The sequence below is a fragment of the Bos javanicus genome, chromosome 22 (assembly GCF_032452875.1).
Source record: "Bos javanicus breed banteng chromosome 22, ARS-OSU_banteng_1.0, whole genome shotgun sequence".
Classification (NCBI taxonomy): domain Eukaryota; kingdom Metazoa; phylum Chordata; class Mammalia; order Artiodactyla; family Bovidae; genus Bos; species Bos javanicus.
This window is the reverse complement of record NC_083889.1, coordinates 55,709,235-55,720,883: the sequence shown is the minus strand read 5'-3', so window position 1 is coordinate 55,720,883 and position 11,649 is coordinate 55,709,235. Positions and strand designations below refer to the sequence as shown.

At 50.3% G+C, this 11,649-nt stretch overlaps 1 protein-coding gene across 7 annotated transcripts in view; it reads left to right on the top strand.

The window, feature by feature from the left end:
* VGLL4 (vestigial like family member 4) overlaps positions 1 to 11,649 on the top strand; it is a 156,542-nt gene that overhangs the window by 109,691 nt on the left and 35,202 nt on the right. For 5 of the 7 annotated variants that reach the window (XM_061397119.1, XM_061397117.1, XM_061397118.1 and 2 more), the window contains one exon: positions 10,391 to 10,580. In XM_061397119.1, coding sequence (XP_061253103.1) covers positions 10,391 to 10,580 — 190 coding nt within the window. Of the gene's footprint in view, positions 1 to 257; positions 453 to 10,390; positions 10,581 to 11,649 lie in introns of all 7 variants that reach the window. The other 2 variants (XM_061397115.1, XM_061397114.1) reach the window with 1 other exon arrangement.

The following is an 11,649-nucleotide window of genomic DNA, read 5'->3' as shown; positions in this document are numbered from 1 at the left end:
CTGACCTCTGGCCAACAGCGGGAGTGACCCTGGAGAAGTCCCCTTTCATCCTCTCTGTGGGAGTCGTAGCAAAGGGTGAAACTGAACAGGTGGCTGTTCTGGGGTGGAAACTTCCTGCAAATTTCCACTGATGCTCACTATGATCTGTCAGGGTAGCTGAGGACAGAGGTGCGAGAGAGGTGGAGAGACTTGGCCAAGATCACACCTGTTTACTTATTTATTTTTTAAGTGTTTATTTATTTCTTTGGGCACACCAGGTCCTTGGCTTCAGCACGCGGGAGCCTCGATCTTTGCTGTCACGCGGGGCCTTCAGTTGCAGCACGTGAACTCTTATTGTCTCACGTGGGATCCAGTTCCCCGACCAGGGACCGAACCCCAGCCCCCTTCATTTGGAGCGTGGAGTCTTAGCCACTGGACCACCGGGGAAGTCCCAAGATCACACCTTTTGAAAGGTTGCACTCCATTTATACTTACTTTAAAACAGGCCATCAGTTCTCATGCAAATTAAGTGGGAGAGGAACCTTCAAGTTTTCTTATAATTGAGTAGATTGCAAACTGATTTGGAAGAGTATTGGTCTCTGGAGATAAAGTTTAAAATTTTTTTTGATTGATTGATTGATTTGGAGTATAATTGCTTTACAGTGTTGCCACACAGTTATTTTACGTGATGTAGAACCTGCTAGGTAAATGAACAGCAACATAGGAATGCAAATATAGCAATTTTTAAAAATTTACTTTAAAATATTTTCAGGGCTTCCCTGGTGGCTCAGACAGTAAAAGAATGCGTGCAATGCAGGAGATCCTGGGTCGGGATGGTCTCCTGGAGAAGGGAATGGCTACCTGCTCCAGTATTCTTGCCTGGAGAATTCCTTGGACAGAGGAGCCTGTTGGGCCACAGTCCATGGTCACAAAGAGTTGGATGTGACTGAGCGACTAACGCTATTTTCAATTAGTGCTTTTTTATTTGGGGGGTGGGCGTTGTTGCGGTGGTCTCTGTTGCTGGACACGGGCTTTCCCTAGTTGCAGCAAGTGGGCTGAGACTCTGCTGTGGTGCTCGTGCTTCTCGTGGTTTCTCCTGTTGCCGAGCACAGGCTCTGGGACACATGGGCTCAGTAGTTGAGGTGCATGGCTCAGTTGCCCTGCTGCACGTGGGATCTTCCTGGACCAGGGGTTGAACCCATGTCCCCTGGATTGGCAGGCAGATTCTCATCCACTGTACCACCAGGGAAATCCCAGTTAGTGCTTTTTGATATCAGGTTGTTATTTCTCTTTACCTTATTAAAGCATCCGAGTGTGTATTTAGAATGGATATTTGGGAATTACAGAATTCTTGTCCTTTATGTGGGATTTTCTTTTTACCCCTCTCCTCTTGCCTTTGAAGAATGACAGATGTTTGAAACCACTGGAAGCTGTCTACACTGTCTGCCCTGGCGCGCCAACAGTCGGAGTGAGCCCCCACCCCACCCCCGGCCGCATCTCTGGGACCGTCCCCTATACTTGTGCTTTTCAGAGACAACCTTGGTGTCCCCTTTGCAAATATTCTTGCTGAGACACAGCTCTGGCTGTGTCTGCACTTTTCCTGGTCACAAGCCAGGAAGTCCACTTGCTTTCTGCGCAGCCACCTGTCCCCTCCCCTCTCGGGCAGGTTCTAATCTGGAAGTGGCCTCGAGGAGTTACACTGCTTCACCTGACCAGTCCCACTAGGTGAGGTCGGTTGGGATAGACCAAGTGGTGGAAGCGGTTCTGTCCCAGAGCTGTTCTGTCTTTGCATCAGAGCCAGGTCTCAGCCCTGCCCACACCTTCCCTGCTGCCTTGTCTTCTCTCCTCCTGCCCTCCTTACCTCAGTTAGCTGGGGCTCCTGGGTCAGGTACCCCAGACAGGGGGCTCACACAGAAGACAGCTGCTCTCTCAGTTTTGGAGGCCGGCCTTTGAGATCCGAGTGTTGGCAGGGTCGGTTGCACGCAAGGCCTCTCCTCTTGGCTTGTAGATGTCTGTCTTCACATTTATAAGGTCTTCCCTCTGTGTGTGTCTGTGTCCTCATCTCCTCTCATAAGGACATCAGTCGTGTTGTCTGGGTGCCCTCCCATATTACCGTCTCCATGTAAGTCAGATTCTGAGTACTGAGGTGTTAGGACTGCAACATACGAATCTTGGGGGCACGATTCAGCCATCAGGCCCCCCGTCCTGCCCACCGTCCCCTTCCACTCTCTTTCCTGCTTCCTGCCTTCAGTTGTCTTCCTCCCACTTCCTTTCCTTGACCTGTAAAGCATCCTGCACAGCTAGAAAGATCATGAAAGCTGAGAAATCTAAATGCCCGGTTTCTCCTTTCAGCCCTTCTATTAATTTGCTTTGTGACTTGAATTATTTACCCATTCTTCTGCCCACCCCGCTCCAGTCCCCACGCTGTGTGGCGTGTGGCACTGCATAGCATGCAGGATCCTAGTTCCCCAACCTTGCATCGAACCCGTGCCTCCTACAGTGGATGTGCAGGGTCTTAACCTCTGGGCCGCCAGGGAAGTCCATGTCCACCCATTCTTGAAACATTGATTTCCTTGGCTGTAGGATGTGAGCTGTGCTTCCTTCTTCTCTTCCCTTACAGGACTGTAGTCAGGAGAACCCAGAATAAAAGCTCAGATTTTTAAATGATTTTAAAATAGGATATGTACCGAAGTGGTTCGCCATTTCCTTAAGATACAAGAAGGTCCTGACAAAGTATCTTGCAGACATGTCTACAAGATTATTTGGAGTGCTTGGAATTCTAATGAAAACAGTGTGTGTTTCAACTCTGCAAGTTTTACAATGGTATTGTTACCCTTCATTATATTATTAGCAGTCACTCGTGAAGGTTGTGGGCTTAGTCGTTCCCACCCCTCCAACAGTCTCACTGAGCTCAACCGAGCTCAGTCAGGGGTCTGGCAGAGACCTCCGCCCACGCCCACGTCCTGACTGACTGGACAGAAGTGACCTTTAGCCGAGCTGTGGCCTCCAGACGTGTGATCGGGCTGCAGGGTCAGAGCCACGCGTCTCGAGTGACGGTGGGAAAGGCACTTTGGGGGACACCCCCGGTGAGGGGGGGGTGGGGAGCGCGAGCTCCGTCCCTGGGTTGTAGAGTTGCATGCAGTCTCTGCACTGCATGCGGGCAGACGCTGCGTCACATCTTTTATCTCCGCTGGCTCACCCGGGTTCCATCGTGTTGCCCAACAGCCCTCCGTTGCAGAGAGCAGTCAAGAATAGCCACAAGTTGAACTGTTGGCGAGCGGGTAGCTTCGCTGTCTCCTCCCCCACTGCTGGGCCGTGAGACAAAGAAGTATTCTTTGAGAGAAAAGGCAGACGCCCCGCCTGCTGGGCCGTGGGGTGGGAGATGGGTTGTGACATGTGGGGCGTGCTTGTGTTATAAGGTGCCCTTGCCAGCAGGGTGACGTCAGCTGGTCGCCGTGGGCTGTGGTCAGACGGGAGACGGAGCCCACTGCCGAGCCTGGGGGACCGGGCCGCGGTTTTTATACTTCTTTGATTTAGGTTCCGACACGATAAAAGAGATGAGGAGGAGAGGAGAACATAAAATCTCGGACACAGCCAAGATGTAAATTGTGGCAGAAAACTCTCGGTTCATGAAAAATCCTCAGAAGTTACCAGTAGGTGTTAGTTGCTCAGTCATGTCTGACTCTGCCACCCCAAGGACTGTATGTAGCCAGCCAGGCTCCTCTGTCCATGGAATTGTCCAGGCCGGAATACTGGAGCGGGAGGAGTTATAGGAGACTCCTTAAACACAGACACTGTCATTTCAGCCTTGCGCTGTCTGACTGGTCTCCACAAAGCCACAGTGAGCGCCATGAGTTTGATTAATCTCCCCTGAGTTACGCCACAGCCATCAGTGCGGCACAGAGCTGGTGAGGAGGAGGCGTGATGGGGAGCTGACCCGGTTTTGGTGCCTGCCCCCGCGTTGTCCTGGGGTCCGTTTACCTCTCTGAACCAGCCCAGTTGTCTCCTCCATGCTGAAGGTCTGAGTCAGACTCAAGGCTGCGATTTGTGGACCAAACCGCCTTTCTCCCAGGCCTCCGTTGACTAACAACAGCTTTCTTGTAGCGCCGAAATAAGGAAATGAGGCTGGACCACCGAGCCTGAGAAGGGTTCTTGGTTAACTAAACCCCCTTCAGCTGAGAGGTGAACTGTCAGGATCTCAGCTGCAGCTTTTCCTCCCCGCTCGTGTCCACTGTGCCCTGTAACAGTTGAGTGTTTCTCCATGCACCCCCTTTGGAAGATACATGTTATGGAGCAGAGATGAGAGCCAAAGGGGGGCCCTCAGGATGAGCTCATGGAACCACGGAATCTTACAAATGGAGGCTCAGGGGGCCTCCCAGAGGGTGCAGTGGTAAAGAGCCCGCCTGCCAACGCAGGAGGACCTGGGTTTGATCTCTGAGTTGGGAAGATCCCCTGGAGGAGGAAATGGCAACCCACTCCAGTATTCTTGCCTGAAGAATCCCCTGGACAGAGGAGCCTGGCTGCCTACAGTCTATGGGGTCGCAAAGAGTCGGACACGACTGAGCAGCTAAGCACACAACGGTAAAGAAACAGCCACTGTTGTGAGCGCCCTACAGCTAGGCTCTGTACTGGGCCTGGTCTAAGATGGACCATTGTGTCATGTCCCCCAAAGAAAGAAACAGTCCTCTTATCAAAAGATGCCAGCTGATGATGGACAAGTGTCAGTTTTATTATAGTGTAGGAAGTCGGGAGTCCTAGAAGCCTTTAGCCATAGCAGGAACATGACTCAAAGCTGTGGATTCCTGGGGCTCATCTCTCTCCCTTGATCTCTCTTCCCTTCGTCCCCATTCTGACTTGGAAAGCAGGATTTTCTTCTAATATCTCACCAGAATCATTATATAGCACATCATAAAGCTAAGTGGTTTTCTTTTTTCTTTCTCTCTGTGAAGCTTTTTTTTTTAAATTTGAAATTAGTATATGCTGACTCTTGTGAAATCTTGGGCCAAAATCCTTGCTCATCTTCAAAATTTGGAGAAATAATTAAGGAATACTTTTGATCCATTTACTGAAACCACTATCATGACTGGAAACAAGAACTAATTTTTTTACCCATTAGGTATTGTTCTTCGGTAACAGATACCTGGATAAAATTATCTTCTATTTAACAGGCCAGATAACAGTTTGAGTTGAGCTCCTTTAGTTATAATTGTAACCTCTTAAAAAAAAAAAAAAGTTAAATTGACAGTTGTAGCTAAGCCAACTTAGAAACTTAAAATACCGGGTTCCTCAGACAGCTCAAATGCCCTTCTCTTGTTCGTTCTTGACAAAGAAAGATCATTTCTCCTTTTTCAAATTACCAAACCATTGTGAGATTTGGCATACCCATTAGCGCAAAAGAAAAAAGCCTTTTATACCCCAAGATAAGTTCCTTTTGGTGTGTATTCTTTTCCTTCCCTGCTTGTGGTCAGAGTCTGTATAAAAATTTCATCATCTGTTTTTTCTAACGGCACTTCACACAGCCTTCGGCATGTAATAGACACTCAAACACGGTCTGATTAAAAGCTGAGCTGGAGCTTAATAGGATTCTGATGAACCCAAGTGCCTGCATAACCTCAGGCTCTTCTGCTTTGTTTTTGCTTTTTGCACTTGATAAATATTTAGAAAGTTATCTGACCGTGACATAGTAGAGAGATAGCTATAATAACAAGAGGTTTATTTTTATTTCAGGGACAATTAATGGATGCTTGTTCTTATTTAACAGTGAATTGTGGAGACAAGGTCTCGTAACAGTGGGATCTTCTTTCACCTACTTATAAATACAGCTTTAGGGGAATATAATTCACATTATCATACCATTCGCCCATTTAAAGCACACAGGACGGTGGATTTTAGTGTATTTACAGGGCTCTGCGGACTTCACCACTTTTAGGAACATTGTCTTATCATTCCCAAGAGAAACCCTGCCCCCCCAGCAGCCGTGTCCCACCCCCGACTTCTCCCAGCCCCCAGTCGACTGTCTTTTATTTATTTTAAAACGAATCTACTTTCTGTCTGCACACACTTGCCTGTTCTGGACGTTCCGCAAAATGGAACCAGACGACACGCAGCCTTTCAGGTTGGCTTCTTTCACTCGGGGTCCTGTTCTCTAGATTCTCCCGTGTTGTGGCGTGAATCAGCGCTTCCTTCCTTCTCACAGCTGAATAACGACATTCCATCCTGTGGATGGACCACGTTTTCAGTATCTGCTCAGCACTGGGTATGTGGGCTTGGGGCTGTGAAGAGTGAAGCTGCTGTGAACGACCCTGGGTGAGTTGTGTGTGATTATGTGTTTTCATTTCTCTCGTATCTCTCTACCTTGGAGGGTGGTCGCTGGATCTGTGGTTAACCGTTTGAGGAGCTGCCCCACGTGGTTTTTCCCAGTACCTGCACCATTTCGCATTCACATCGGGAAGACGCGAGGGTTCTAAGCCGTCCGCAGGCCGCAGCCTCGTGGGCACTTGTCCTCTGTCTTTTTAGCCCAGCCCCCCTGGTGGCTGTGAGCTGGTGTCTCACCGCGGTTGTGTTTTGTGTTTCCCTGACGGCTGGTTAGACTTCCAGGTGGCGCTAGTGGTAAAGAACCCGCCTGCCAATGCACGCAGACCTCAGAGACGCAGGTTCGATCCCTGGTTTGGGAAGGTCCCCTGGAGGAGGGCATGGCAACCCACTCCAGTATTCTTGCCTGGAGAATCCCAAGGAATGAGGAGCCTGGTGGGCTGCTGTCCATGGGGTCGCCCAGAGTCGGACACGACTGGAGCGACTGTCACGCACGACTGGTTATGTTGAAGATGTTTCCTCGTGCTTGCTTACTGGTCATTTGTAGACCTTCTTTGGAGAAAGTTCTATTCAGATCCTTTCCTGTATTTAATTTGGGTTATCTTTCTGTTACTGAATTTTAAGAGTTCTTCATATAAATATATACTCAAATTGACCTTTAAAAAATCCTTATTCTACTATTTTTTAATCTTTAACATATCCCCAAACTCTGTACCTGGCCATCCTGGCCTCATACACACATTGTCAGGATATCGTGATCCTCTGCTGTGTGGAACACGTTGTGGTCTGTGCTCCGAGGATAGGAAATGAATACAGTGTCCCTTACTTCAAGGGGCACAAAACCAAGTGGGAAGGGCCGTAGTGATAGATTTCTGTGTGTCAGGAAAAGAGGTGACTTTCAGATCGAGGAATCGAGGAAGGCAGCCTGAAGGAGGTGGCATTTTTAGTTGGCCTTATGTATCGGATTCAATACCAGAAGATTAGGGGGAGAACCCGGGTAAAGATCGTGAGTTCTCCGTGTTGTGTGGTGACTGGTTAACTTTTAGGGCTGAGATTTTTCAAAGCCTAGAAAGAGGAATGCTTGGGAACACACCTGGGAAGCATAGTTGGGACCAGATGTTGATTGTGTGCGCTGGAGCATCCTGGATTGTGTTTTGTCAGTGCCTGGAGAGCCCCTGGCTGTTGGGGTGAGGGTGGGGCCGTGTGGAAGGCTGAGTCTGCAGAAGGTGCAGGGGCCCTGGGGGTGGGGTCACGGAAGGCACCACTGCTGTGTCTCCCTCCCTCTTAGAGACTGACTCGTGCTTTAGAAAGTCAAGAAGGGACTCCTGGGAGAATTGTTTAATCTCATGGTTTCCAAACGTATTTGACCGTAGCTTCACTTTTTTTTTAAACCATGTAAGATCGGAGGTCCATACTTTGGGTTTTGACGTCTTAGTTCAGTATTTGACAACTAATTGGTAAAGGACCTGCCTGCCAGTGCAGGAGGTGTAAGAAGAGGGAGTTGGATTCCTGAGTCCAGACAATCCCCTGGAGGAGGAAACGGCCCCCTACCCACTCCAGTATTCTTGCCTGGAGAATCCCATGGACACAGGAGCCCGGCAGACTTCAGTCCATGGGGTCACAAAGAGTCAGACACAACTGAAGTGACTTCGCACACAGCACAAGGTCTCAGTAAATGTTGGCTGGTTGGTTACCTAATAGATTAGAGGATTGTGGACCACAGAATTGGGTGTGAAGGAATGTGAGATGTTAGCTGGTCCACCCTCTGGTGGATGGAGGCCCAGAGTGGGGGAATGTTGGTCTGATTGGCAGCGGCCATGGCTCTTGCTACTGTTAACCCATCCACGTGTGACCTTGAGTGGGTCACACCTGTCACTCAGAGGAGTCCAGTGCTGACGGCAGGCACGTCCCCATCGTCTCTGGAGGATCCCCACGGGGAGCAGGACCACCCGTGCTTCCTTTGTGGGTCCTCTGCCCGCCAGTCCCCCCATCTCCAGTGTTGTCAAAAGACCCATTCCTGTGGACCAAGGCACACACCAGCGCCTCCGTTTGATGAACTTAAACGCAGACAAGCCCGAGAACTTGTACAAGGGTGGGAGTTGGGAGTGCAGCGGGAATGCAATTCTTACCCCAAGGGTTGTGCGTCTCGCGTTACGGCGAAGGCTTGTGTGATGAGCGACTCCTCCTTTTTTTGGGAGCGACTCTTCCTTTGCTGCTTTGGTGGTAGTTCTCCATGGCAACTACTGTTGCCACACATCTGGCGTCTTAACAAAATGGCTCCCAAAGCCCAGGGGTCTACACGGAGTCCTCCTCAGCCCGCGTATCCTGCCCAGGACGTGGAGGAACACTGGGCGGAGCGCGCTGGCGCTCGGCCTTGTGGCTGAGGCTTTGTCTGCAGTTGCTGAGTTCCTGGGGGTCTTACCGGGGCTCCTCCAGAAGTTAGCCTTGCTGCTGATGCTCTGTGGAGGAGGGGCCGACTTAGGGTATTTTCTGGTTTATTGAGGTACAGATATCAGCAGTGCTGTTTGTTTAGACCAGAAATGACTTAACAGGAAGTGGAGGGTCAACCAAAATCCTGCTGAATTTCTGAGGGTAACCAGCCAGCCCAGGGCTTGTTTTTTTTTAGGTATTTTATTTAAGATGGAAAGTTCCAGTTTGCTTCGGGACCAGAACCCTTAAAAGAAATCCTGGCAGGAGGTGGCTTATGGGTGACCGTATGTTTGCTAGTTTATATCCTGCTGACTAAATTGGCAAAGTTTTTATTTTTCCTGGTCAACACGAAGAAGGTGTCTTGTGTTTTCTTAATTCCCCTCACTCCTTTCCCTAACGGGATCATGCTTGACGTGTGTGTGGAGCGAGCGGCTTTTAGAACTGTCCACGCATCTGTGATGACACGAACATTAGTGTGGCAACAGAGGTTGCCTTTCTTAGGTTCCACAGGCCTTTATCCCAATATGACTCTCGCACGGTGACCCAAGTGGAAACAGAAATGGTCAGCCTGAGAGGCCAAATATCAGAAGCACAACAGAGGGGTTATTATTTGTGAGAATTTTAGGTAAACCCTCCCCCTCCCCCTTCCATGACTTAGAAAACTTGAAGTTTGCTCTTAAAAGTAACTATTACCTTTGATTATAAATGTTAGAAGGTACATAACCATTCTTATAATGAAAGGTTATGATTATTTTAATTCATAAGGAGGCCCAAAGTTAGCTCTTCGTTCAAAGCCTTTCTGAAACAGGAATGAAAAACACCCAAGATGCCGAATCAGATCGAAATGTGAACTCTGATGCGAGTGTCTGGCTTTGGAAATCTTTTGAGAACCGCACCCGTGCGTTAGCTTGTGACAGATTACACACGGAAACTTAGTGCTCATCATAATAATAGTGTTTGTAACATGCAGGTTTTCAGTGTACTCTAAGAAAAAGTTTATTTCCCATTAAATCGTGTATTTTTGTTTATTTTAACATTGGGGGCAAATATGCGAACTGTGAGCCCATAAAATTTCCTTATTCTTAAAAAAAAAATAATATGCCAAAAACATAATAAAAATGTAACAAGCAAGAGAAGTGAGGTGAGTGTTTTAATGACGCTACGGTTAGGTCATAATTTTAAAGATACGCAGTTGAATACCCACGAGTCAAAAAACCTTTCATGTTTTTAGTTAACTCCTGAGATGGTTCATGGTCAGCACTCCCTAGTTACTTTACTGCAAGTTTTTATTTTGAACTAGACCCTAAAAAGTTGCTGAAGGGGAGAGGATGGTTATGTGATGTGATGATGGAGGTGTTAGCTCTGGGAGGGGGTGATGCTTTTGCGGTCTGTAAGTGTATCAGATCAACATGGGGTTCACCGTGAACCTGTGCAACGTTTTATGTCAATTATATCTCAGTAAAGCTGGGGGAGAAGAGAGCGATTGTGCTGGGAAACCATGTTTATGTAGAAAGTCTGATGCTTGGCAGCTCACCCCGGGCCTGGGCCCGTTCTGAGCACACCAGGGCGGCCCATCACGTTTCCAGCAACTTCCCCCCGGGAGTCGTGGGGACGGGCGGGCGCATCTCTCCTGCCTGGTGACTGGTGACACGTCTCTGTCTCTGCACAGGTGAAGCTGCTCTCCGAGGGGAGCCCCGGCTGCAGACCCTCCCGGTGGCCTCGGCCCTCACCGCTCACCGCACGGGGCCCCCGCCCATCAGTCCCAGCAAGAGGAAGTTCAGCGTGGACCCCGGCGACGACGACCTGGATTGTGACGGTGATCATGCTTCCAAGATGAGTCGCATCTTCGCCCCCCACCTGTAAGTCCCCCCTTCTCTGCAGCCGGCCCGGCTCACATGGGCCTGTGTGGAGCTTCTCCGGCCGCTCTTTGCCGACTCTGAAGGGAGAAGGTGCCTGCTAGTCCCCCCTGCTCCCTGCCTGGAGGGGCCATTTAACCGGTTTTAATAACTTAGGGGAGGTGACCTCCGTCTCACGTGTCTGCCGTTCGCTTGCATTCCCCACCAGTGGTAACTTGCTTCAAGTGGCTTTGGGAGGTGATCGGGGAGACTTGCCTCCCTTGCCTGGTCCCTGCCAGGTGCTTCTTGGGGGGGACCGGTCCCCGCTGAGTGTCCTTAGGGGCTGGGGCAGTGACCACAGAGGCCAGCGCCTGGACCCTGGCTGGGAAATGGGCGGCTGCCTGAGATGTAGGCATGCAGGCTCACCAGCGTGTTCGTGGCACACAGCTGAGACCTTCCCATGGCAGAGGGTGGTTTTTGTGTTTGGGTCTGAGCAGGCTGGCTCCCGCCCTCCGAGAAGCGGTCCACAGGTGGCCGGTGGTCCTGGGGCTGGTTTGGGGGGGTGCTGCTCCCCTGTCTGTGCCCGCGCCCTGCAGGCTGCACGCGAATTGCTTCAGTGTCCTCTTTTGTTGAGATGAGAGCTGGACTCTGTGTGACATCACCACATTTGTGCTGGGAAACCCGCATGCTTCCGTGTGCCCTATTTTTGCTCACCCCACCCCCCCCATTGTGTTTCTCACACGCACACCCTGCGGACGGAGTGGATACTGCTTCGTATGTTTGCTGGACTCAGAGACCCCCCTGCTGCGGGGAGGCTGTTCTGGCCGTCGCGCGAGGGTGGGTATGGTCAGAGTCTGGGGTCTCGGCGGAGAGCGGAGGTGAATGGCCCTGTTCCTTTCCCCTTGACACGCGTGAGTTAGCGCGCAGCGATCATTCAGGATGCTCGGCTTCCCCAGTTCTTCCGACGATGCTGCTGTTTGCTGGCAGGAGCGTGGAGCTCAGTCTGGAGGGGACCTTGCGTGGTCCGAGGGCGCCGAGCGCGCCAGCAGCCCTCGGCATCTCCGGCATTCCAGCGCGCTGGATTGTGTGTGCA